This window comes from Cryptomeria japonica, chromosome 10 (assembly GCF_030272615.1).
Source record: "Cryptomeria japonica chromosome 10, Sugi_1.0, whole genome shotgun sequence".
Classification (NCBI taxonomy): domain Eukaryota; kingdom Viridiplantae; phylum Streptophyta; class Pinopsida; order Cupressales; family Cupressaceae; genus Cryptomeria; species Cryptomeria japonica.
In genome coordinates, this window is record NC_081414.1 from 775,306,333 (window position 1) to 775,331,855 (window position 25,523).

Sequence of the window (25,523 nt, forward strand, 5' to 3'; positions counted from 1 at the left end):
AAAAAATATCAATTTTTGTTAGGAAATGTACCAACAATTGTTAGGAAATGTACCACTAGTTGTTAAGAAATGTACTAATATTGTAAAAAGTAACCAATCAGGTGATGCCATGTCAGCGGCACAACTATTGGGGTCTCTTTTGCATGCCTATTGGTCTCACTTTTTCTTTGAGCTATTTTGGACACCTTGGCAAAAAACATGCTGATGTGGCATCATATTTGATGATGTGGCCCTGAAACCTTAGTTATAAGCAGGGGACTTGCCAAGTAAGCTGCTGTAAAAAAATCAAAGTGATTTGAAATTTCCAAGTAAGATTTTGAGAAGTGCGAAGTTAGGGTGCCTTTCCCTAGTATGCTCTCGTATGTTAGTTTGTCATTCTGAGTTTTTAACCTTGCCAAGGTTATGCTGAAATTCCTATAGAGCGGTCCATTTTCTGGAGTTTTGGTTGCACTCCATTGCAATCTCAACCTGAGGAGTCATGAAAGTATCGAGGTATTAAGATACTTTGCATGCTTTGTTTTTGTTACTTTATTTACCTCATTGCTTTTGTTGTCTGCAATCTCATCCCCCTCTTGTTCTGCATCTCATCTTACAATCATGTCTGCCCCCGATGCCTTCTGCATACTTCCTGATTCTCTTGTTGCTTTCATACTATCAAAAATGACAATAACTGACGCTGTCAAATCTTCTATTCTTTCCAAGAGATGGAGGTTTGTTTACACTCAAATGCCTCAAATCACTTTCTATCCACATCATTTTTTGCGGCCTGGTGTCACTCCCCGCGATCCATGTCCTGTTTTGGGGTCAAGAGTTGGGAATATTATTTCCAACATCCTGCTTGGGCATTCGCACAATCTAGAGGGACTTCACCTCCACAGCTCGGACTCAGATTGGCTGAACTTCTCTGATGAAAATGTGTGTAAATGGGTAAGACATGCATCTCAGTGCAATGTCCAACATCTCACTCTGCGTAATCACAACAATATTATTGATCGTACAACTTATCCACCTGCTGTAGATCCAATACCGCCCCCTGCTCTCTTTAAATGTTCGCGTCTGGTAACATTTTATCTGGATAAGTATAATCTCACCAGATTCCCAATTGATTTCGTTGGATTCCCCAACCTCAATACTTGTCACCTCCGATATGTTAAATTCACAGATGAATCTTTAGTCTCCTTGATTTCGCTCTGTCCCTGTCTGCAAAAACTTGAAATAATCTTAGATAATTGGCTAGGTAATGTCATAATCTTTTCGTCAACTCTTGAACATTTGAATATAAGTTTTGTAAAGTCTCTATCTGTTAACTGCCCCAAATTTAGAAATCTGTCGGCGGCATGGATTGATGATTTAAGTGTAAATGGTGTCCCGTTCTATGAGCTTTCTATGAACGACACCTTTCATCTTGAAATGCACTGTGGAGGTACTCTGAGGGAATTGAACATGAATTGCTTAGGTGGCATTCTTGCACCTCTTCCAGGAGTTGTTTCAGCAAGTAGATTTCTTCACATTGTGGGCAACTTCCAGTCCCTGAAGAAACTTGTCATAAACCTGACTTATCCCTGGAAAATGTTAGAAAGCGAAGCAGGTATGGATGTTCCTCTATTGGACCTACTTCACAGGCTTCCGAATCTTCAGACGCTCTCTATGTTGGGCTTCTTTGTTGAGGTATTTACAGAAACTTCAGATACTCTAGATCGATGGTTATATGTTATAAGCTGGTAGTTTTAAGGTCATGGATTTAGAATTTAGATAAGTAACAGATAAAAGTGGTTCTTTTTAAGCAAGTCATTAGGGTTTACCTCAGCGAGATAAATTACTGATTCATAGCACTGCAATGCAGGAGTTGGCAAGAGGTCCTATACCTGATTGCCTCACCTCTCCACATGTTAACCTCAAGAAAATACGCCTACAAATTATTCAGTTTGATGACAAAGAAGTTGCAGTAATAAGTTGCTTGCTTCAGAGTATGCCCTCTCTCGAAGCATTCGAAATTAAGCTACCTTATGAATGCGATGAAAATGAGAGTGAATATGAGGGTCAATGTTTGAAGCTGTTTAAAGATATTATGAGTCTGAGGAGGGCATCCTCACTAGCAAGGATAATTGTACTGGATAAATGCTCCAAGTAGTAGGCTGAAAAAAATATGGACCTTGAACTGCATAACTTTGTGTCCTCTGTAATACCCTGTTTATGGTATTTAATTCCATGCTTCTTTTTGCTTTTAATCAAAAAGTTGTTTATGTTGGTTAAGCTCCATCTGCTTTTACTTGCACTATGGTCTGGTGATTTGTTTTAAAGAATATAGATTCCCCTTGAAAAATGATAGATGCTATTACATTGTGAACAAATATTGATGGTTTTTTTTTTCAAATCAATGTTCAATTATTTAAACCACTGTCATCACTCTTACAAAACAATCACAACATTCAAACCACATCAATCATAATATTAACATGCAGCCAAATTAAAAGCACTCTATCCCTTATTGCTTAGACTACAATTCTTCCATCTGTCCTCTCTCCACGCTGATAAATTTTCTTAAGCCCTCTCTTTGCACCATGGAAGGTTAGCCAACATAAAACAAGTGCTGCAGAGCAGCGAAGTTCCTGCCAAAGAATGCAAGGTCTATGTATGTTTTTGTGCCATGTAATTGTTATGACTGAGCAACTGAAGTTCTAGCCCTCTGTGGATTGAAACAGATCACAAGAAAATTCACATCTCTGTAATTTATAATAGAAAAAATATAAAAAAAATCATTGTCATTTCTTCAATAAATGCTATTTATTTTCGTATGTTTAAGAATTTTTCATTATAAAGTTGCCAAACAAACATCACATGAAAGAATGAGACAAAATCTCTTGGAATACAATTATTGCAGCCTACATAGGACATGAGTATCCTCACAAAGCAGTCACACTCTATCACTAAACGCAACAAGCAGGTCTGACTTGATCATTTTGCATTTGTCAGGATACTCTCAGGGTAGACATGTATTCCCCCTTGGGCAAATGAGACGTGCAAGTTTCCCAAGGTCCAACAATTCTAATCAAACTAGAATAATGATGATCAAAGCTTTATTATATTGCAATTAATACACTACCAAAGTGGAAAGACAGCTAAAAATAAATTAAGATCTGAAATGAAGTCAAATAAAATTGAGTAGACAACAAATTAGATGTAAGAAGTTGTCTTGATAGTATGTATTCATCTCAAGAACTGATCAAATTATTTATCAAAAGAATGGCTATTGAGTGACTTGTGAGATTTATTGTTTTCATGCTTTCTAACTGCAGTAAGGGTCACACGTTATCAGAAAGTCCAGAACCAGAATAATGATAAGGATACGATTGAAAGGAACAAGGTATGTATTTAAAACAGTTAATAAAATCTAACTCAACGCCTAAATTATATGGCTTCACTGATCTTTGTTGTAAACTCAACATCTTGAGATAAACAATTATATCATTACATCATAGTTATAGTTTTTAATACAAGTTAGCCTATACTAAGTTAAGATTAAGACAATACGCTATTTAGCTAAATTTGCATTTCTGCTTCAAAGTAATTCTTAACATCAAAGAGCTAAGTATTCTCTGAAACCAAACCAATACTTAACCAGACATTGATTGATCCAATGCTCAAATAAATGTAAACAGATTTATGTTCACCAACAATATGTATTTTTTCAGATTTAATTTGCATCCTAAACTAGTTTTCACTAGATAGTGTGGTGACAAAAAAGTGCAGTATATGATATCACATTGTTGGTGTGGTGACATACTTGATTAGAATAACCTACAAACTTGCCTGATTTTAGACAGACAAAAGGCCACAACAGGGTGCTTGACTAGTAAATGGTGAAAGAGTCACAACATAAGCTTAACAATGTGAACTTCTATCATTACTAGTCATTTCAAGGAGCAGTGGCATTGTACATATCATTTCTTGGAAAGGAAAAGATGGGAAATCTTCCATGTATAACTGATACTTGGTGTTGATGCCCTGAATACAGTGAGGATGAAAAGCTTCCATGTACAACTGATACTAGATGTTGCTGCCCTGAAAGCATCAAGCCAAAGAAATAAAAAAAAATGTAAGGAGCATGTAAAGTTAACAAAATCTGAAACTTTAAGAACAAAATAAAATCGAATTCTACATAAAAATCCAAAAATATTGAATAAGCTTGAAAGACTAAGTTTTCTTTATCTTATCGTTCTTGCTTCCATGGTTTAGAATGTTGCAACTTTCATCCTTCATTTCAGAAAATTAGGAAGCCACTAAATGTGAAATATAAGATATCTCTTCAGTATAGTGCAGCTTCTCTGCTCCACGAAATAGATAATGAACACCCAACACTAGATTACTCAATATATACAGATAATTTGATAATATTCCGAAAGATGAACTGTGCATATCTACATGGTCGAACAGTGACCACATTCAATGGAGGAATGCCTATCCTAAATTTGCTATGTTTCAGAAAATGCTTTATACTATATATGATCTAACAAGGACAAAAATCAATAAGACAACGAAGTGAATGTATTGAATAAGATAAATTCAATGGTAATCTATTTATACTCTCCTCAAATGATAAGTGTGAACTTGTCTAATGTTAAAGAAATTTAATGTGCCATTAGTTGACGCCAAGTGCTCACCAAGCCTTCACAGCAAATCAAACCAAGAAATGTTGAGCTATATTGTATACAAAGTTGCACACAGGATAAATTGTACAGTGTATCCTTTGTTAACACACCTACATTATCCATACAGGGTAAGTTGTTTAGTCTTGTAAATGTCCCATGCCTTTTGTCTGCTCTGTTTAATGTAAACAAACTAAACAAAATCAAAATTGTTTTTACAGTCTTGGGCAGGAACTTTGCTGCCCTGCAGCCCTTGTTATAAAGGTACTGGTCAAACCATCATCAGGAAAACTAAATCAAGCAAATAAAACCCCCAAAAAACATCTTGTATTAGATAACCCAGCAATTTTATCAATTATGAAATAATGAAATCTGAACCAACATCCCAACCTCACCCAAATTTACAATGGTAGCCCAGATCTGGGTCCTACATCACCTAGTGAAACCAGAGTTAACTGGATGAGTTTAAGAGAGTTAATGTATTAGCCCCATGGGCTATATATCTATTTGTATTTCTGGATACAACGGTGATCTTTCTGCTTCCTGGCAGGAAAAAGTCAGCCTTGTTATTGTAGCTAATAATGTATTACTATAATCATTAGTACATAAAATCTAGGATACTTTGAACTAGGATTTAGGCCTATACCAATATCTGTGAAGCTTGACTGACTTTAGCTTGACAGAATTAACAAAAACAAAAGGAGGGTCCTTCTGAAAAGATAGAATGAAGGAGCTCATCAAAATGCAGCAATGGTAGTGGCTACTACTTCTGGCCTTGTTTCAGGCTGCGGTGTTTCCCATGGTTACTGCTTCAGAGTATGACCACAAGGTGCCGCGTTTTTCTCACATTATATGCTTCTAGTACATTTCAAAGTTCAAACAGTAGATATAGTCTACATATATCACATTAGGTAGATCCAGAAACTGAAAGTCTTTTGTTATTGATTTTTATATATAAAATTGCATTCTTCCTTTTAGTATGGTGTTCGTTATGATTGACGGGTCTACTTCAACTTTATCATTTTGATTTCTGATGTCAAAGATAAGGAGGTAAGAGTGCTGAATTCATGGTAATCAACAGATTCAGTTTGTGTTCTGATGGCTTTTTTCAAGAGAGTTTATCACGATTGATAACCCTTTTTCCACAAATTAATTCTTCAAGTGTGTCTATATACTTGGCTGCCATGTCCTTATATGCAAGTTATGTATGGTAATATGAAGATCTGGGATAAGGCGTGTATATGCATTGGTTTTTGTTGGTTTTTTCTACTTGGATGGGTTTTAATTTTCTTCTGTTTTCTGCCATGGCACTACAATGCTCCTAATTGTGTTCTATGTTGGGTCTCCATTCTCGTTGTTCAAATAGGAGGGGTTTTCTGTTGGGTTTGATTGGTGGACATTAGTTCAATCCAGGCAATTGAAGCAGGCCTGTTAATGACACGACAATAATCTAATGCCATTACTAGTCTCTCTCTGTGAATGGAGCTATTAAAGATTTTCGTCGACTTCATTTTTAGAGTAGATGGAATCTATGGAACTGGGTGTGCGATCAGTAAATATATACCTCTTTTGATTCTTTCCTGAGTAGTTCAGAAACATAAAATGAATCATGCCCTCTCTATGAAGTCAAATCCTGTATCTCGATAGGGCCATATTCTGGTCAACATTACAAGATCTTAATTGCCAAAATTGGAGCTCTGTCTGATTATGTTTGCATTTGAAGCCATCAAGTTTACACAATCCATTAAATTTGGAAGAGCTGCTTCTGAATTAGATTGTGTGCTAGTTTTGCATCAACTACTACACAATCTAATCCAGAAGCAGCTCTTCCAAATGTTTGCATTTCCTTCTTCCAGAAATCTGCTATTGAAATTACCATAATTGTTTGTTCAGGTTATAATGTAATGGTTTCTATTAGTCTTTTGCAAATTTGCCTACCCTTTTGAAGTTTTATTTTGTTAAATTCTTGTGATGTTTTCGTTGAAGCTGTAGTCCTCAAGTAGAAATTTAACATGGACAGCTTAGTCAAATTAGAGATTATATTGAGCACTATTTTAATTCTTTGGCTGAACAAACTCTCTGTTTATAGTAGTACTTGCAAAACACGTCATATCTACTATAGTGACCCAGATAACTGAGGCTCTGATGCTGCTTGGTTGGTTATGGTCTACTTTTGGCATTGTGATTATATCTACATGTTTTATTTGCCACCGAACTCTGCTAAATGTTCTTAAAACAAATGAATGTAGTTGTCCTCTCTTCAGGGCAATAATAAATTACTATGAAGTTGTTCAGGTTGGTGGCCATTAGATATGATAAATTTCTAGCTTTTCTCTGACTGCATCTGGGAATATAAACTACTGACTTTGTATACTGTTTTGAGCAGTATAATATTGGTGATCCTGTAACACTTTGGGTGAACAAGGTTGGTCCTTACAACAATCCACAAGAAACATATAATTACTACAGTCTACCCTTCTGTCATCCTGGAAATAACCCTACACACAAGTGGGGTGGACTTGGAGAGGTTCTGGAGGGAAATGAGCTTATTGATAGTCAGATTGAGATTAAATTTGGAAGTAAGACTATTCTATTCCCGTATCTTTTCAATGTTATGGTTTTAGACTATGACAGAATTTCCTTAGAAGATGCTATTTTAGAATAGGTTCATGTTTGGATTAAGCTACAGCACTTTAGGCTGTGATGCCTAAAAGAAATTGTTTAAACTCCTCAGGCTTAGATCATTTTGTTATTGAACAAGTTGGCAACATTCTTGTAACATATATGATGTTAATTATTCACTGTAAAGATGCTAAAGGGTGGAAGAAAGACCCGATTGTACATGCCTTAGCAGTTCCTTTTTTTGGCAGAAAATGGTGACAGGAGCAAAATATGCAGCCTTGAGCTTAATAATGACAAGGTGCAGAAGTTCAAAGATGCCATTGAGAACATGCATTGGTCCGAATTTTTCATGGGTGTGTTATTGCTCCTATATTTTTATTTCACATGTTTGGTACCATTTGAGACTTTAAGATAGGATTAGCGCCCATGGTTCAGTTACTTCCACAGAGGCTGACTTGGTTAATTGTTCAATCATTGGCATATTGGATGGATTGCACTAGATGATCTGCCTCTCTGGGGTATGCATCCTTTCTTTGAGATGAATTTCTTCTGATTTATTTTTCACAGTCTGAATGATTTTACCGTATGTACAAGGCACTAATGGAAATTGTAATATATATAGGATTTGTGGGAGAAATACATCCTGACAAGAAAGAGGATCAAAAGCATTTACTTTACACCCATAAGAGCCTTGTTGTAAAATCAAATAAGGATCAGGTGGGTGAAGCACATGCTTTATATATATTACTTGTGCTTTGCCAAGGGCATCTATTACTTTTTAATACAGAATTGCTCTTATCTTTTATACAGTAATCTGTTTGCATAAATTGCAATACAATCTTACTGCATTATTGTTAGTTTTCATGATCAGATTATCCACAATAAACAGAAAACTAAAGTTGCACAGTAAAGCATACAAATAGAGAATCACACACACAAGACTACCCTAGGAAAACCTCCCTCTTGGAGGAAAAACCCAGCAACAAATCAGATCTAGATCCTTTTATTAATTGTTGAATACAATGTCAATAAAGATCAGATTACTTATCTGATATAACTGTCAACCTAGGGCAGAATTAGAGTTACAGTCGTAACCCAGCTAGGGCACAATGTAACAGCAGAAGATAGCAGACTTATCTCTTTCTTAAATATCATCAGCATACAGCTTCCAGCTCTTCGTAGTTCTTCACTGAAGATTGCAGACCTAATGATGTTTGTAGACCTTTAAGAAGAACTTGCTATCCTCTTCAATGTATTCACTGTCCAAGATTGCATGTATGGCAAATGCTGATGACAGAAGTAATTCGCTGATCTTCAGAGGTGGTTCACTTGCCTTCAATGAATATTCGCTAACCTCCAGATCTTGCAGAGCTAACTTCACTTTGATGATAAAAACTGAATGATGAATACATACAAATGAATCTCTATTTGTATGTGGCGTGGAGACCAATTCAAGTCGGCTTTACCTTAAGTTTTGTGCCAAGATTTAATTGCAATTATAAGGCTTACACGTTGCCTTAAGTCTTGCCCTATTTTGGCATCTTAATAATGATTAAGTTATATTGCAAGGGGAGCGCACCTATTTAGGACCACACGTTACGTGAAGTGATATAGGGTGGGCCCTATAATATGATGAACATGTTTCATGTTGCTTGGCGTGTAGGAGATAAAGGGCCCAGCCCTATTCAAGTTTGTGCACATAGAGATAGGGCCCAGCCCTATTTACATGCCTCCTTATAAAGCAGGGCCCAGCCCCCTTTTGGGATTCGGACAACATCAGAATAGGGCCCAGCCCTATTTGTTTTACACATTACATATAAATACAATAGATAGGGCCCTGCCCTATAAGGATTCGGATGATGCCTTAAGGCAATCCGAATCCTATTTATTTTCCTAACCTAGTTACAAAATCAACAATTATTGCGTATAACAAATTGATAGAATTTTTTATGTGAATTGCAGATAATTCACCTGAATCTTACTCAGGAAAATCCTCAGCCTCTGATACCTGCAAGCACATTGGAGCTTACATATTCTGTCAAATGGGTTGATACCAATGTAACCTTTCCTAGGCGATTTGATATCTATTTGGACCATCCTTTTTTTGAGCATCAGGTACAAACCAATTATTAAAGCATACTACTTGATCCATTTTTATTTCTTGTCATGCTTATATGATATTTCATATTCTAATAAATCAGCCTTCATTTCTCTAAGCAGTCCAAAAAGATTACTTCTTATGAGCCTGATTTTAAACCTGTATAAATGCTATAAACCCTAGGTCTAAAAAAGTAGAAGTTTAACTGAAGAAAAGATATTTAGAATGCTCAGTGAAAATCATGATTTTGTTTTGTGTTTAAGATTGGAAAATGCATAATTTCTATAAAAGGTTTAATTATTTGACTGCACAATAACAATACTCTGACTCCTAAAAATTGTAAAGAAGTAGATTTGTTTTATACCAAAATACCTGTTCGGGCAGTTGGTAGAAGAGAAAAAGAACATTTCTGAAGAGATATGGGTGCCAACTAAAGTCCAAACTGTCTTTAAGAGCAGTGTATTTATTGCACTTAGCTAACACATAGTCTCTAAGAAACTGTATTCAAATCTGACTCCTCAAAGTATACCCTATTCTAAGTCCCAAGAGCCCACCTATAAACATTGTTTCCACTTTACCTCTCTTGCCTGCGTAATGTGGCATAAGTACACTTAAACATAATTCTTTTTAATTAACATAAAACACAAATAACCTAATGATATTGATCCAAAATGGATCATTATAATGTCCCCTTTTCAAAATAAAACCTAGACTAAACCCCCTGATTCAGAATTGAGAAAACTAACCTAGGGATTGCACGAGTTTTAATGTAACAAGCTGGTTGATGTTATTCGACAATCCCATACCAACATCTGCATCATAATTAAGATGATAACAAACAAGAAGGTAGCAATACTGCATATGTAGATCAGTAATTCTATACAAATTTATTGCGAAGGCTAATTGATCGTATTCTACAAGGTTGAGTTTTTGGTGCTCATGTTACTAATTTGAAAGTATATGAATAAGAACTATTGTAGAACAACTCCAAGAAGCTTGAAACATCTATATAGCTTCAAATGTCTATAATGAATGAATTGAAACTATTGAATTCAAAATGCTTCAAACAGCTGTAATCAGAAACCAGACAACCTAAATTTGTATTTGTATCTATTTTATGCTCTCATTAAAAGTAGTTTGGATTTGAATGTTTTAGTCATATTGTAAATAAAAATAGTTTTTTAAATTTACAGTTTGAAGGGCTCATACACCATCAAATACAAAAAAAAGATATAAAAAAATTGTGCAGTTTTGTTAATGTATACATTATAATGGTGGTTTGTTTCCGCAATCCTTCAATTTTAAGAAAATATCATAGACAATATAGAAAGAAATTTGCATTGAAAAAGTACAGAGCATTCTGGCACAATTGTTTACAGGGAGACTAAAATTCTGGATTGACAGCTTCCATTCAATGGCTGGTGTAGCCCACTTCAACGTACAGGTCGAGGCACAAAAATGGAGAATTTTTTGCTTTCATCTTGATGAAGAGTATGATCAGCAAAGTTGATGCAAAGAAAACCCTACCGTGGCTCACCTTGGAAGTCGGCAGCTAACTCATCATTTTGGGATTTTGCCTGTACACAGTCTCAATTAATCCACATGCTCTATTCTATGATCAAAAAGGCTTGAAGTAGAAAATAAGCATTATCTTTCTTTCTTTGCAAAATCTGGTGTTTTAATTCTTTGAAAGGAAAATTTGATTTACCTGAAAATGCTATGAAGGTGGTTTATTTCTGACTTTTTGTAACTACAAAACTAATTGACAAGAGTAATCTTCATTAAAGGCTACATACCTTGTCCAAAATCATCTCAACAACAGCATCTAAAAGATTCATGTCTGATTCAGTTAGAATAGCTATCACCATTTGTTTCACCTGTTAGCATTCACACCAAAACGACTTGATTTTGTCAGCAAGAAAGAAGAACTAGGATTATCCAGCTTGCTTAAAGAAAATGTAAAGCTCATTTGTCTGTTGAAGAAAAAGAAAGTTGCATGCTTAAGAATATGAGAAACAAAGAGCATTTGAACTATTCAATCTAAACATGTTTACCAATTGCACAAAGAAAAGGCATTCTTACCAGTGTCTTTGTAAAATGCACTCATGCATTGGCATCTACTTCGTCAAATGTCTGTAAATGCATGAGAGGACTAACTTACATGCACTGTTATTTCTCCTTAGATATTTTCATTAAGACATTTTTATTAAAAGGGTTGAAACATTGAAATAATGGATTGTATAGAGTCCTCATCTAGTGTTGTTCATATTGGAATAGTTGATATACATGGTGTTGCTGACTCAGTTAATCTTGTTCCAGAATTTTGGCACAGATTCAACTTGTTTCCGTATTTAAAGAGAAAATCAATAACTAATTGAGCAAGAAATATTCAGTCATCAACAATAATTTTCCTAGCTATATTTTTTTAGGGCTTTTGGATATACTTGAATGTAAATAATTACCAGTCTATTTGCCACTTCCAAGCAGAATATCTCTATCTTTGATTTTTGACATCTTATTTTTGATTTTATGCTGCACATCTTTAACTCTGCAACTATCTACATAGAATTTACATGCAGAACAACTGTCTATGGAAACACACCACCAACAAATGTCTGTGTAAATTTGAGGTTTGTCTTAAAAAAAAAAATGCCTTCTTCAAAGTCTTTGCCAGGCCAGACGTCAAATGACAGCCATAGATGTTGATGTGAAAGCTCTCACACGCAATATATATAGTTAATTCTCTAATGCCCTAGTCATCCGTCATCTATGCCCTATGGTGATCCCTAGGAATTTTGGGAATCCAAAGTCTTGTTATGTAGAAGTAGCTGAAAGTTTTTGTCAGTTCTTTCATGGGGAGTCATGCGTTCTCTTACATTAGTAATTGTGAATACTCTATATCATCCACTCGATGCCTGCCAAAAATAGTTTTCAACAGTGAATTGTTAATTGTCGATCAATTTTTTGCATAAACATTGCAAAATGAAAAAAATCTTCAATTTTGAAAGTTAAATATACAAAATATTTTAGCAAGTATTTCAATTGTCTTGGGTTTATAAAAATACTCTTAAAATTTTAGTGACAATGTTTGAGGATATACTGTCTGAGATTCAGTAATCATGTTTGGACTGTGTTGACAATGAATGGGATAGTTCACTCTGAATTCCATTACTGGAATTTAGAAGTTTATCCTTTCCTATGCAAAGGTTTCAGTGACCACATTTGAAATGAGCTGATGATAAATGAGTTAGCTCACTTCAAATGCCAACACTAGAATTTACAAGAATTATATTTAGAAACTCTAATAAGATGGCAAGAGAGATTAATCATTCCAATTGCTTTGGCCAGATGGTACAAGTAGAATGCCTAATACCACTTTTTTAGTTTTATTTGTTTGGACTCAGCTCATAGTAAATCAAGTGGCTATCTTGAAATGTCAATGCTGAAAGTTATAGAAATATATCCTAAACCATGTGTAAGTTTTAGAGATGATGTTTGGAGCGACATGATGACAAGTAAGTCTGAATTCCAGGACCAAAACTTAAAGCAATACATCAAGAGACCTAAACAAACAAGCAAAATAAATCACTCGGCGAGAAAGGCTATATCTTACAGGCAGTATTTATTTTACTATAGTTGTAAGGTATATTCATCACATTTAGGGCAAGTTGACAATGGATGAAATAGGTTGTTGCAAATGAAAAGTTAAAACTTAAACACAGTATTGACCATTCTAGGTATAAGCTTTAGCTACTTGGTTTGGGAGCTGACCACATGAAATATAACCCAAGTGAAAATGCCATGACTAAAACATACACGAAAGGATCAACAAAATATTAAAGAGGAACAATTTTGAAAATGGAAAAAAACTAACAGCAAGTAGTCTAACTGATGAACTAGTTACTTCTTTGTTTTGGGGGACTTTGTGACAGGCTACATTTGATCTTTGTCACTCCTGGTTTAGCATTGTTACAAGGATTAGGTTGGTTACAAAATTTCAATAAATGAAATTATGGTTGCAAAATCTTCCAGGAGCCCTTGTGGTCAAAAGCTGAAAATTGTGAACAAATGAATGCCAGTCAATAGTGTATGAAGATTATGTATTAGTATATAGCCAAAAAATTGGCATTTTTTTTGTAAATAAATTAAAAGAACAATCCCATATGCTGGAGCTTTCATTTCTGGGGTTTAGCATACCTGCAGGAGGCTGCAGCTAATAAATCATGGTGGCTAAATGGCATTTGCAATGCAGTTCACGTGTCTTGACTCTGCTATCATAGTTTGCATATGAGAGAGCTCAAGATTGAAGCAATACATTCGGAAATGATCATTTTGTTTCCTGCGAACTTTGCCCAGCAAATACAGTCATCACCACTTTTGCTCTTGTGTTTGTTCCAGGATGAGGTGATAAATCCTTTTTTTCTACAATTGGTGAGTTCATCAAGCTTGGTTATTTGTAATGTGACCTCGCATGTCATTTCACTTTTTCATACTAGTAAATATTATATCTTTCATATGGATCTAACTGTATTTGTCTATAGCAACAATCACAGGTCCTCACTGGGAATTGTTGGAGGTGCAGTATCAGGCCATGGTGCTGTTACCTTGGTACTTCAATCACTCTATTAGGTGTTTTATTACAAATAATTGAATGAATATCTATTATAATTTTGCAATAAACATTCTAAATGCATAGGAAGTGCACCAGCTATTGTCTTACATTCACATAGGATCTTTTCTAGTATTTTATACATCTGAAGTTTGTGAAGGACTGCTACATGGCAGCTTAGATGTTGGTGATTTCAGTCTTATTCAATTGATGGGTCCAGTGAACTTCTCACCACTTGGCATCCAAGAATTCCTGCACCTACCAGGTGCCTGGTGGTATCAATGGTTTTGGACTTGGTTTGGTTTTTTTAGGGCTTTTCAAATGCCCATGCCATGCATTTTCTTGTATTGGTGCAAACTTTGCAATGTATTGAGAATTTTGGAAGTGGGTGTTTTTGTCAGGGCTGCGGGTATTTTATCAGGATCATAACTGGATTTGATTTTTGTCTGTATTTGTTTCTTATCAAAGATTCATCAGAAGAGGGTGATGTTGATGGGAATCAGGTATTGAAGCTTGGAGCGAATTGTTACTCTTGTGTTGATGATGCAATCTCATCCAGGCAGACCAAGTGCATAAGATCAGGCTCTCCAGGTAGCTCTTATCCACTGCTGCTACAGCAGGTGCCACACATTCTGACAATTGTAATGGAAAATAAGGATGAAATCCAACAATTTACAGATATAATTATTATAATTCTTGGACTCACTTATGCCTTCTTTGAATTAGCTGCTTTCTCTTGATTTGTAACTTGTTTCTATTTTGACATCTAATATAGACAGAAGCACTTTGTTAACAAAAGTTGGGATATGTAGGTATACTCAGCTTTTGCCTAGTTTACAATAGCTTTCTAGAGACGCATCTTCATCATTTTGTGGCATTGAATGTTTAATTGATGGAGTTGACTGCTCTCCCTAGGTTAAAAATACATGTACTTTTATAGTTTAAATTGTACAAGCAATCGTTAATTGGTGGCCCATTGCTTAGAAAATCTCCCAAAACATATTTTTATATTTGGGACGTGTTGTGACCTTTTTCACACATCACCCCATTGAAGATGGGGACCCTCTCCTTTCCTGCTTTCTAGGGTTTTTGTTAGTGGCCCGTGGCCTTCCGCTTCAGTACTGCTCGGTTCTGTCAAGTTTTGAACGGTTTGAGTTCTAAGGATTGAAAGTCAGTTTGTGCAAGCCAAGTGATAACAGAGTCTAGACAATGTCAAAGTGCCTAGAAAGGCCAAAGGACGAATAACGCAATTGATTTGAACAAATTTGGACAACTTTCTATTTTTAAAAAGTTTGCTTTTTTGCTTTTTCCTATTTTTTAGGAAGTATCATTTTTGGCATTTTTACCTTGATCCCCGGTATGGCCCTATTTTTAGAAAGTTTTTTTTTTAGGTATGTCTGCTTTTTGCTTTTTCGGAGTGGGGAGCTAGGGTTTACACTGGTACCATCGACCTGCATCTATCGGGATCAAAGATTTTCAAGTTTATGACCCCAAAAGCTAAGTTCCTACATTTTAGGGGTCATGACGCTTCAGATGGGTTACTTGAGTATGGATTTCAAATATCATTCTAATCTGGTGAAAATTGATGAAGTTAACAAATTCTGAAGTGTTTTTTCAAGTATTTCTCTAAGTTTGGCTAATCAATGTTTGATGGTGAATGTATGTCAGGAGCTCTTCAAACTCAACCCTACGGATGATGGAAAAGGTCATGTTCTTCATAAAGTCTGCCCTACTTTTTGATAGCAAAGTGGCGTGGAGGAGAGAAAGTCCGCCCTATGATGTCTTCCAAAACCCATGGTTCCTCCAAAGTCCGCCCAAGGTGAACTCCAAAAAGTCTGCCCAAGCAAAGGTGCCAAACTCAAAGTCCGCCTTGTCTAAATTGAAAAAAAATGGAGGAAGAAAAAGTCTGCCTTCCTAAGATCATAGCCAACTCAAGGTCCGCCTTGCAATGAAGGATGAAGTCTTCCAAAGTCCGCCGTGAATGGTTAAGGTGTGAAGAAGTGAAAAGTCTGCCTAGGTTGCAAGTGAAAGGTGCTCAAAATCAGAATAGTCCGCCCAAGGAGCAAGTGTTATGAACTCCAAAAAAGTCCGCCCAAGGAGATGGTGAATGGCAAGTAGTCATTCAAAGTTCGCCCAAGGTGATAAGTCATGAACTCTACAAACTCCTCTCTATGGAGAAGGAGCCCAAGAAAGTTCGCTTTGTCAAAGTTAAAAAGTGTTTGGAGGAAGAAAAGTCCGCCCTACTCTTGATTGCCCTGGAAATAAAGTCCCAAAAAGTCCGCCATATGCAAGATGTTGTGAACTCCAAAGTCCACCTCAAGGTGGGATAAGAAGTAAGTAAAGGGTGCTATAGACTCACAAAGTCTGCCTTGAGGAAGGTTTGGATGGTGCAAGGAAGACATGAAAAGTTTGCCATCCATGGTGAAAGAAAGTCTGCCCTCCAAAGTCCGCCTTGAAGTTGAAGGCATAAAGTTTATGAAGTCTGCCTTGAAATGGAACTCCAAAAAAAAAAAAGAGTCCGCCTTAAAACATAAGGAATGGTTTCTAAGTTTGTCCAAGTCCGCTATAACAAGGAGAATCAAAACAATAAACTCCGCCTCATGAGAAAACATGCTAATTTTGAAAGCAAAGGAATATTCCAAGGTGAGGTTAGTGAAATTTCAAGATAGGATTCGAACTAGGAATCAAATTAGAAAGTTTTGAAAAGAGATATTTGCAGATCTAGTTCGAATATGAACTGGAAACTGAATTAGAAACTTGCATTTGTGAAGTGAGATGAAAGGTTCGAACTAGATGATGATGACTATGCAACTTGAAGCTGAATTAGAAACTTTCTTCATGAACGTTTAAGACTGAAATCAAAATAGAAACAGATTTTTGGAGAGGATCTGTGTATTTCTAATTTTGAAATTCGAATTCATTACAAATAAGACATTCTTTCCTTCATTCTTCACACAAGAGTTCAAACTTTCAAGTGTTGAGAGCAAAAGTTAAGAGACATTCTTGCAGGTTGAAGGGTATTCAAAAAATATTTCTGCAGATTGAACATATTTTGGAAAAGTTAAGAGCATTATGTATCATCTCCAACCTTATTCTCCCACAACATACACAAATTTTGGAGATAAACCACCTGATAGGAGGCAGATCTATCGAAGTTTCTGAGTTTTTAAAAGTTCTTTCTATCTTCTTGTCTTTTTCTTCTCATCCTATCGAAGGTGAAGTTGGTTTTGAAGGCAGATTTATTAGATTTTTTGAGTTTTCTAAGTTCGTTGGAAGAGATTTTAGTAGATTTGTCCAAAATTTCAATAAGAAAGATCATGTTGGACTGAATATTTACACTTTCTTTATTACTTCCCGCCTTTCAAAACAAGTTTGGATGAAATTGATGTTATTGAAAACCTGATTTTTGGATTAAAATCATAATTTAGAGTATGGAGTTTTATTATTATTTTCGAAATTCCTACATATAAAAACTCCATTTTAATGACTGTATGAAAAATGAAGTAAACAACTTCAACCACTTGGTCATTCAAAACCTCAAATTTTTGAAATTCTGATTTCTAACTTAGGCTTCATGTGTTTTCGCAGATTTTAGTCGGGATGAAGTTTCAAGTAGACAAGGATGCTCCTCCTGAATCAAGGATGAACTCGAAGTGAAAAAATGTCAGTGATACAAACCTCAGACATATCAATCTGAGGGAGTTTAAGAAAAGGATGTTCGGCTTGGAAAACATTGTGCCTACTATGACCGCGCATAAGATGATGAAAAGTGGCATTGTACATGCTGCTGGATTTTTCCCTACTATGCAGTGCACGAAGTTGGTAGTTGAGTGTGATAGGCACTATAACCCTGACAACAAGGGTATTGTAGCACCAGATGGAAGAGTGTTGGCTAATATCAGTGATGAAGCTGTAAGGGAGGCATGTAGAATCCCAAAATATCATAATGCTGTATATGTGACCAAGGATGAGGCCAAACAAATGTACTAAGACCACATGGAGGAGTACAAGGCCACCATCAATCATTCATGGCTGGATAAACCAAGAAAGGGGGCCTCTAAGCTATCATAGAAAAACTTGGTGAGGGCATATTTCAAAGAAGACATCGGAGACATGGTTGTCCTTTTGAACCGAATAATGGGTAATCCCCAAGGTGCTCCATTTGAGCCTTGGATGTATTACTTCATTAATGAGATAATGAATGGAGTCAAGATGATTGATTGGGCTCAGATAATAAGCAACAACTAGACAACCAACTGAGAAATTTGGAGGGAGATAAAATCTTCTATATGAGCTCGTATTTGTTCTATTCCCTAGCTAGAACTTATAGATATAGAGGCATTACCTGTAGAGGAGAGGTGGGAAACAAGGAAAATCAGTTTCCTATTTATGATTGTTACCCCCAATTGCACATGGAAGAGAAATTACATTTCAAGAAGGTGAATGATGCATTTCTGATGCATATCACACGAACACTACAAGGTGGACTACATCAGAGACAATCTCAAGAGTCAAAAAACCTCATAAGAAGATTCGGGTATTAGTATATCCAATACCCAACATTCACCAATATCAGAATTCAGGGATTCTCTAGATCTCCCTACAAACTCTCAATTTATCCCGCCAACCGAGTTGTGTTGCTAGAAATTGTGAGGCAGCTAGAAAGCTTCATGACGGTTCAGAGAGAGAAGGAAAAGAAGGCATGAACATCTCTTACTATTGGAAATGGATTGGAAACATGTCCATCAGCACAAGATGCTGCCACTGCTGAAAAGGAGCTGGCATGGTACCCCTTTTACTTATACAAGGCAAGAAGGAACTTTGATCCGTTTCGTAAGATGAAAAGGGTAGAAGGAATTGTGTTTGAACATTGAACTGATCTAGAGGATTATTGGGCTAATGCAGCCGATAGTTTCAAAATCAGGAGAAGGTTTTGGTCAAGAATTCCCCTAGGTATGGTAAGAGAAACAAAAGTATTTAGGGTCGCTGATCAAGTAGAAGACAATCCTTAACTTAAACAACCGAGTTTCAAGAAAGTAAGAAATGAGCCACTTGCCATGATTGATTGGGCAAACGGGGAGAAATCGGATTTGGTAGACCTTATGAATAAAGTGGTCGAATACTCTAAGTAGTGGACAACTGAGAAGACAAAGCAGCTAAAGTCCAAAGGTTTTGCCTTGACTTATAATTTGATGGGAATGGTTGACTCAATGTCTTCCAACCATGGTATCTCTTTAGGCAATGCTCGGAATCTAGAGAGTGTTGGGTCCCGAAAGAGGAAGGAACCTACTGGAAATTCTGGAAAGGCCAAGGGAAAGAAAATCATTGGGGAAAGACGTGAATCAAATGAAGCTCATTCGACTTTGAGTGCTGCATCTGCTATGCCTGACTAGAATACTATTGAGGAACAAGAGATGGACATAGAGATGGAGGATAATGAAGCAAGAGTGCCTTCTCCTTCGCTTGAAGAGACAATGAGAGAAGCCGTCCAAAATCCAGCCAAGGAAGAAGCTGAGCCTCCAGTAATTTTTCTTGATGGTATAGTTACTGACCTTGGGGAAATAGATGGTGAATTTGATAAAATACTGAGGAGCAATCAACCATTCCTGATTGGTTGAGAGAAAGGATAAGGGCTGAGGTTCCTAATGAGACCCACTCGGAAGAGAATACTGCAACATTTTTGGTGAAGGTGAAAGAACCAGTTGTGATTAAACCACCCAAGCCAACAAAAAAATTCTCTCTGATTCAAAGGGATAGTGCAGGGTTCAAAACGATTCAGATAGCTGTACCTAAAGAAGGTAAAACTCGGGACAATGTTGCTCCGGAAGATTATAAGATCACTACAGTAGAGTTGGGTAAGCCTACTCAGGCTCAAGAGGTCCAGTATTTTGATGATTCTTGCAATGCCCTCAAGGCAAGACTAGCCAAGGAGAAGGAGAAAAGAATTAAGGCTGAAGAAGAGACTCAACAATGGAGAAAATATGTTCTCCGTCTAACTAAGCCACTTGATCATGAGATACCAGTTACCCCTCTACAACCTCTTCTGCGGGAGTCAATGAAAGATTATGAGGACATAAAGGGCACATTCAGGCAAGTTAAGGAATGGACCTCAGATGCTTTGGCATGGGCTGACATACTTGTGAAAAATTTGGTATCAGCGCATTAGTCAGCTTCTTCATTAGTCAAAAGAATTCAAGACTTGGCTGCAAATTGGGAGGCTATGGAAGAAACCGAAGATGAAATACTTCCACAATTGAGGATTATCCGAGGTCTATCAAAGCGAGACTTGATAGATGTAGGTGTCATCCAGGTTGGGGATAAGTATGATTTTAACACTTGGTATTGTGCTTTGGTCACCAAGATTGAGGTCTTGAAGAAATCCGAGACTAAGTGTTTTGAGTTTGAGAAGAATGTCAGGGAAATTTTAAGTAAAGTATTTCATGTGGCACCGAAAATTTGGCAAAGGGAGGGCATGTGAGAAAAACACTTGTAGGTAGAGAACCTGAGAGCTAGAATTCAGTCGAGCTTTTTCAAAGTCTCGGGGATGATCGATAAAGGGGATCTCTCAAGAATTGCGAGATTTCTCCTCATTGACGACAACTTTCTTGCCTAGGCAGTTGAGTGGGAGTGCATCCTTGCCACGTGTACTGATGATGTGGACGTCGTCGACTTCCAAATTAGTAGCTTCCTAAGTGTCACTATAGAAGAGTTTCGACTCATTGTGTCCAGATACATTGAATCTGCAAAAAGGGAAACTGGACACTCACCTCAGTCATAATAGCAGCTATGCCACATGTCATTCTCTTGTTTGTTTGAACTGATAGAGTTTTGAGAAACCCTAATTAGGGTTTATAACTTTCAATCTGGGCCCTTGATCATTGTTTGATCTCGACTATTCATTATTTTCTGAAAAACTATATAAGGCTACCTTCTCTCATTTGGAGAGTGAGATTTTTGATATATTGTTGAGTGAAGGTCATTTTTTCAAATAATACATTGCATGTGCGCTTTCTCTTAAGGCTTTGTAATCTCTGTTACTTGAGTGATTAGCATGGTTTCAATTTCCTCAACACATTAGTTAAAAGTTAATTTAGATTTTCTTTCAAAGTTGTTAGAATTGAATGAAGGATTTGATGAGTATTAATTAACGGTGTATCTCTGCTCATACTTTTGGTGAATGGATGATTTCCATTTCACTGTGCAAAGTTAGTCTGAGCCTATCCCTTTTGTATGCCAAAACTTCGATCATAAGCACAACCCGTTGAAAATTGCACCCTCTTTGTGTAGTTGTCCTTAGTGTGGCGAAGCAAAGGGTGGTTTCCCGAGAACACCTAGTTAATATTGTCTCCAAAATTTGTAGGTTTAGATCAGCTTTCTTAAACCCTATCCCCTTTTTCCCTTTTGAAAGTCTAAATCCCAGAAAATCCAAAAAAGAGAAATAGCCTAAATTTGATAAATCCATCTAAGTCTAGAAGCTTAAAAGGCATTCGTAAACGTAAGTCCCCCTTGACATTTTCAGTATACACTACCCAAGTAGCTATCCCACTAAAGTCGCTTGTTCGCACATATAGACCTTGGAATCAATAGTGATTTTTCAGGAGAGGATAGAATACCTTTGGGTATCTTATTCTAATGTTTTGTAGATGATAAAACAGAGACCAACATGACGATTAGCCTCAGCGTGACCTGTCTTGTAATCCATACACCATGAGTCCCTTGGTCCTTTGTTGGTTTCCCTTTGGAGTTCGTCATTTGCAGCATGTGTCTTCTTAAATCTTGAATTTCATTTTGGTTCATTGTCATTGTATTCAAGCATTCATCTCTTCACTTCTTCAAGAGCATAAAGACATAAGGACATTATACTTTTTCTTTCAATGTCCATTGCTATATTGTATACATCTTCACACAATGGTAGCCCAACCTTCATGTTCCCTCTAAATGAAGGTCTCAAATCTTTCATGACCAATGTTTCTTCAATCCATCTATTGGTTCTTTAACTAGTTTCCTAAGAAGTTCTTTGAGCATAGAATTATATGCTCACACATTCTCATGCTTCCTTGAGAAAAGAATTATTTAATTTGTACATTGGAATGCCAAAAGAATTGTGCATCTTCTAACTCGAAATTATTTTCTTTCTAAGATGTGGGCACAATGACACATTGATTATTTTAACTTTGAAATGCCAATTTGTTGGCTCGGTATCTAGATACTTACTAGGATCTAGTGTTCAATATTTCAAAAAATGGCAAAATTTATTGCCAGTCCTGATGGAATGAATCACAATATGCTTAAAACTATGTTAAAAAAAATGTGAATCATTCACCAAAAATACTAAAGGAATATGATGGAGGCTAAGACTGGTGGTTGTGTTTTTAGTCACTGTTACAAATCTGTAACCCCCTTTCATGAATTATGTTCTAATTTTCTGCTACCTTGGTCAAATTTTGGAGAAATAAGCATTGATAATGTGAAATTATAGTTACTCATTTCTCTATGAATATTGTTTATTCCCTGCACACAATATATTCAACTATATTACTTTTAAATTGCTCTACTTAAATATCGAATGGTCTAACATTGAAATAGTCAAATGTCAATTTTACACCTCATTTACAAGTCAAAGTGGTAAATACTTGTCCTATTTTAATTGGCAAAAGTTTACCTTGAATTGTTAAACCATCTGATGTTTGAGAATAACCCATTTAAAAATTTGTTTACATGTGATAATATTTTCCAGTGTTAATGTGTTTCTTTATATTCTCAATAGGACGGCTTTTGGTGACATTATGCAAAGCCAACATATGTGATGCTTATTGGATCCCTCAAATCTCTTGTACACTCCCACCTAATGCTTCTCATCAAGTGGGAGTTGGAGGTTTTGTGCTCAATGATAAAAACCAGGTATGTATGTCAGTGCAATGTAATGTAAAAAGGAAAGATAAATACTATAATTATTTTGATAGGAAGATTAGGGTGTGCTGCAGCACCTTTTTGGTAAATCAAAGTGGCTATTATAACTTTAATGCTAGTAAATTTTGGTGATTGGACCACTAAATCTATCACCTAATCAAGTGCTAGTGGTACAAGAAAAGTATGGACATTTTAGAGGCACAGGTGCATGGAAGATTCTAACAGGAGTGATTCATCAGGTATGTCATGTTTGTCTTGGGTTAGAAGACAAATTCTTAGATATTCATTTAAAATATTTTCACTGGAGTAATCAGAGAAATCAAGGAATAAACAGGGGTAAATGATATTAGACTGAAGCTAATGGTTAATTTTAAAAACCAGTGCAATTAAATGATATTTATAATCTCTAGAAGCTAACTTGTATTTCTTTATAGCAATGGTGTCAAATCTTTTAAGTGGTGTTTAACGTTTGTTTTTCCTTGCAGATATCAGGTTGATACACAGTTCATAGAGTTGGTAGGATTTAGGTGAGGATTCTCTTTTTTCAGATAGAGATACCAAGTAATGGCATTCTTCTTCTTATTTATCACAATTTGAAGTTTGTTGTCCTTGGCACACAAGACTAAATATTCTTTCCTTTTTGGGATTTTACATTGTTTTGAACTCGAGACATAGCCACCTTGTGGCATTTGACAAGCCGGATCTATTCTTTCTTTGTATATTGCGACCAATTTCATTTGAAATTGTTGTGCAAGAGTTAGAAATTGACAAAGCTCAGGGGAGTCGCTGCTTTTTGCTAATTACATATACTAACTTCAGTTATCAGATCCTCGATCTTGTTTATAATTTAGTCCTCATATCGTCTGTTGAGTGGATGCCATTGGAGGATTTTGTGTCCCAACTCTACTATAAGGAACATTCTAGTCCAAAGAAAATGCTTGAAATATGCATTGCAAGTTCAAAAGAAATATATTCGGGATTTTCAACCATTGAAACAAAGTCAATGATTTCCAATCTTCTAACTATACCTTGTTACAATATTGCAAACATTAGTTGATGCAATTCATTGCATGGTTCAAGCTCCCAATAATGTAATTTTTTAAATTTTTATGAAAAAGATGAACTCTTATTGCATGTAAATTAGTAATTGTTTTTTTTTAAATTGATGCATATTTGATGTCTTTATTTCCTTATCTAATGTGCACGATAATGTTTGCATGAAATTACTAATGTTACTTGTTGTGACGTTTTCAAACATCGCCCCATTGCCAATGGGGACCCCCTTCTTTTTAGGCCCTCCTGGTTTTTTGGCTTGCGTTTTTGTGGTCTTTTCGCAGCAGTCTTGTCAATCTCTCTGCTTTGCAAGTGTTTGGGGGTCATATTGATTAAATCTGCTTTTTGTTTGAGCGAATTCGGCTAAGTCTAGGACTCGTTTTGTGAATTTTAGGGTTTTTTTCCTTCTGTCCTAGATTTTAGGGGTTTATGTTAGGGTTTTGGAAAAACTGAACATACGACTGGAACCAGGACCCTTCAAGGGACCTCCCAATAAAATTTAAGCCCAAACGGAGCAACTTTCTATTTTTAGAAAGTCCCTATTTTTTAGTGATTTTTTCGAGTCCCGGAATGTCGCCATTTTGCCAAAAATCAAACTTACTATTTTTTGTAATTTCTACTTTTAGTAAGTTTCTATTTATAGTAAGTCATTCCTGCATCCTGTTTTAGGCTCTAACTCTGACATTTTGGAAAGTTTCTATTTCGGGAAAGCCTATTTGTGGCAGGATCAGGCTGCAGACATCGAAGAATCAACATGCAGAATCACTTCTAAATCTGGAAAGTTGAAAGCAAACAGGTAGGGGTCTAAAATGGCTAAGTATGAGAATCATCCCTGAAGTGGAAGGCACAAAATTGTTCTAAGTCTGGAAAATCCACCTTCAAAATCCCAAAGTGGCATCTCAGCACAAACAGTGGTCAAAATTTGGCTAAGTTTGGATCTCCTATTCCAGAAGACGAAAGCAAGCATGATCATCCAAGTCCAGAAATTCACATCAATCCACCAATGTCATCCTCATCCGAAAATGGCCTGAAACTTGACTAAGTCTCGAAATTTGGAAGATCTTCCAAAATCCAAAATTTGCATTATGATTCCTATGGACCTGAAACCACTCTCAAACATCCTGACAATATATATGAAATATAACTTAAAGGAAAAAGACATATTGAAGATGCCACTTATACTTAAATGTTATATTTCATATATATATCCTGACGAAGAGCCTGAAACGATGGAAAAATCCATGAATCCATGAACGTGGTGAAAATGCGCCCAAGACTAGGCTGGGGCGCTGAATTGAAGGTGCCATTCACAAGTGCAATAATCCACCTCTCCATGGACAGAGCCAAAATGCGCCCAAGTCAGGGCTGGGGCGCTAAAACCAAGAATGAATTCACAAGTACAATAATCCACCTCTCCATGGACATGGCCAAAATGCGCCTAGGCATGGGCTGGGGCGCTGAATCCAAGAAGCCATTCATAGGAGGGAAATCCATGAATCCTTGGCATGGTGAAAATTTCACCCAAGCTAAAAATTGAAATTTTACCTAAGGCACGGAATCCAAGGAGTCAAGGAGGAATAAAATG

General features: G+C 36.3%; 1 protein-coding gene across 15 annotated transcripts; it reads left to right on the forward strand.

Moving 5' to 3' along the window:
- The first annotated feature begins 351 nt into the window (after positions 1–351).
- On the forward strand, positions 352–23,962 carry LOC131076079 (transmembrane 9 superfamily member 1). Of its 15 annotated transcripts, none has more exons than XM_058013111.2 (11): positions 5,203–5,475; positions 7,033–7,225; positions 7,517–7,621; positions 7,769–7,786; positions 7,891–7,985; positions 9,231–9,383; positions 10,771–13,797; positions 13,908–13,974; positions 14,152–14,566; positions 22,743–23,124; positions 23,371–23,962. In XM_058013111.2, the coding sequence occupies exons 1-7, from the start codon at positions 5,446–5,448 to the stop codon at positions 10,849–10,851; spliced, it is 675 nt and encodes a 224-aa protein (XP_057869094.1). In that variant the 5' UTR covers positions 5,203–5,445; the 3' UTR covers positions 10,852–13,797; positions 13,908–13,974; positions 14,152–14,566; positions 22,743–23,124; positions 23,371–23,962. The 15 variants fall into 15 exon arrangements, with proteins under 15 accessions (XP_059069139.1, XP_059069137.1, XP_057869089.2 ...); XM_058013114.2 differs by having other exon boundaries at positions 14,444–14,566; XM_058013116.2 differs by having other exon boundaries at positions 14,479–14,566.
- The last annotated feature ends 1,561 nt before the right edge of the window (positions 23,963–25,523 follow it).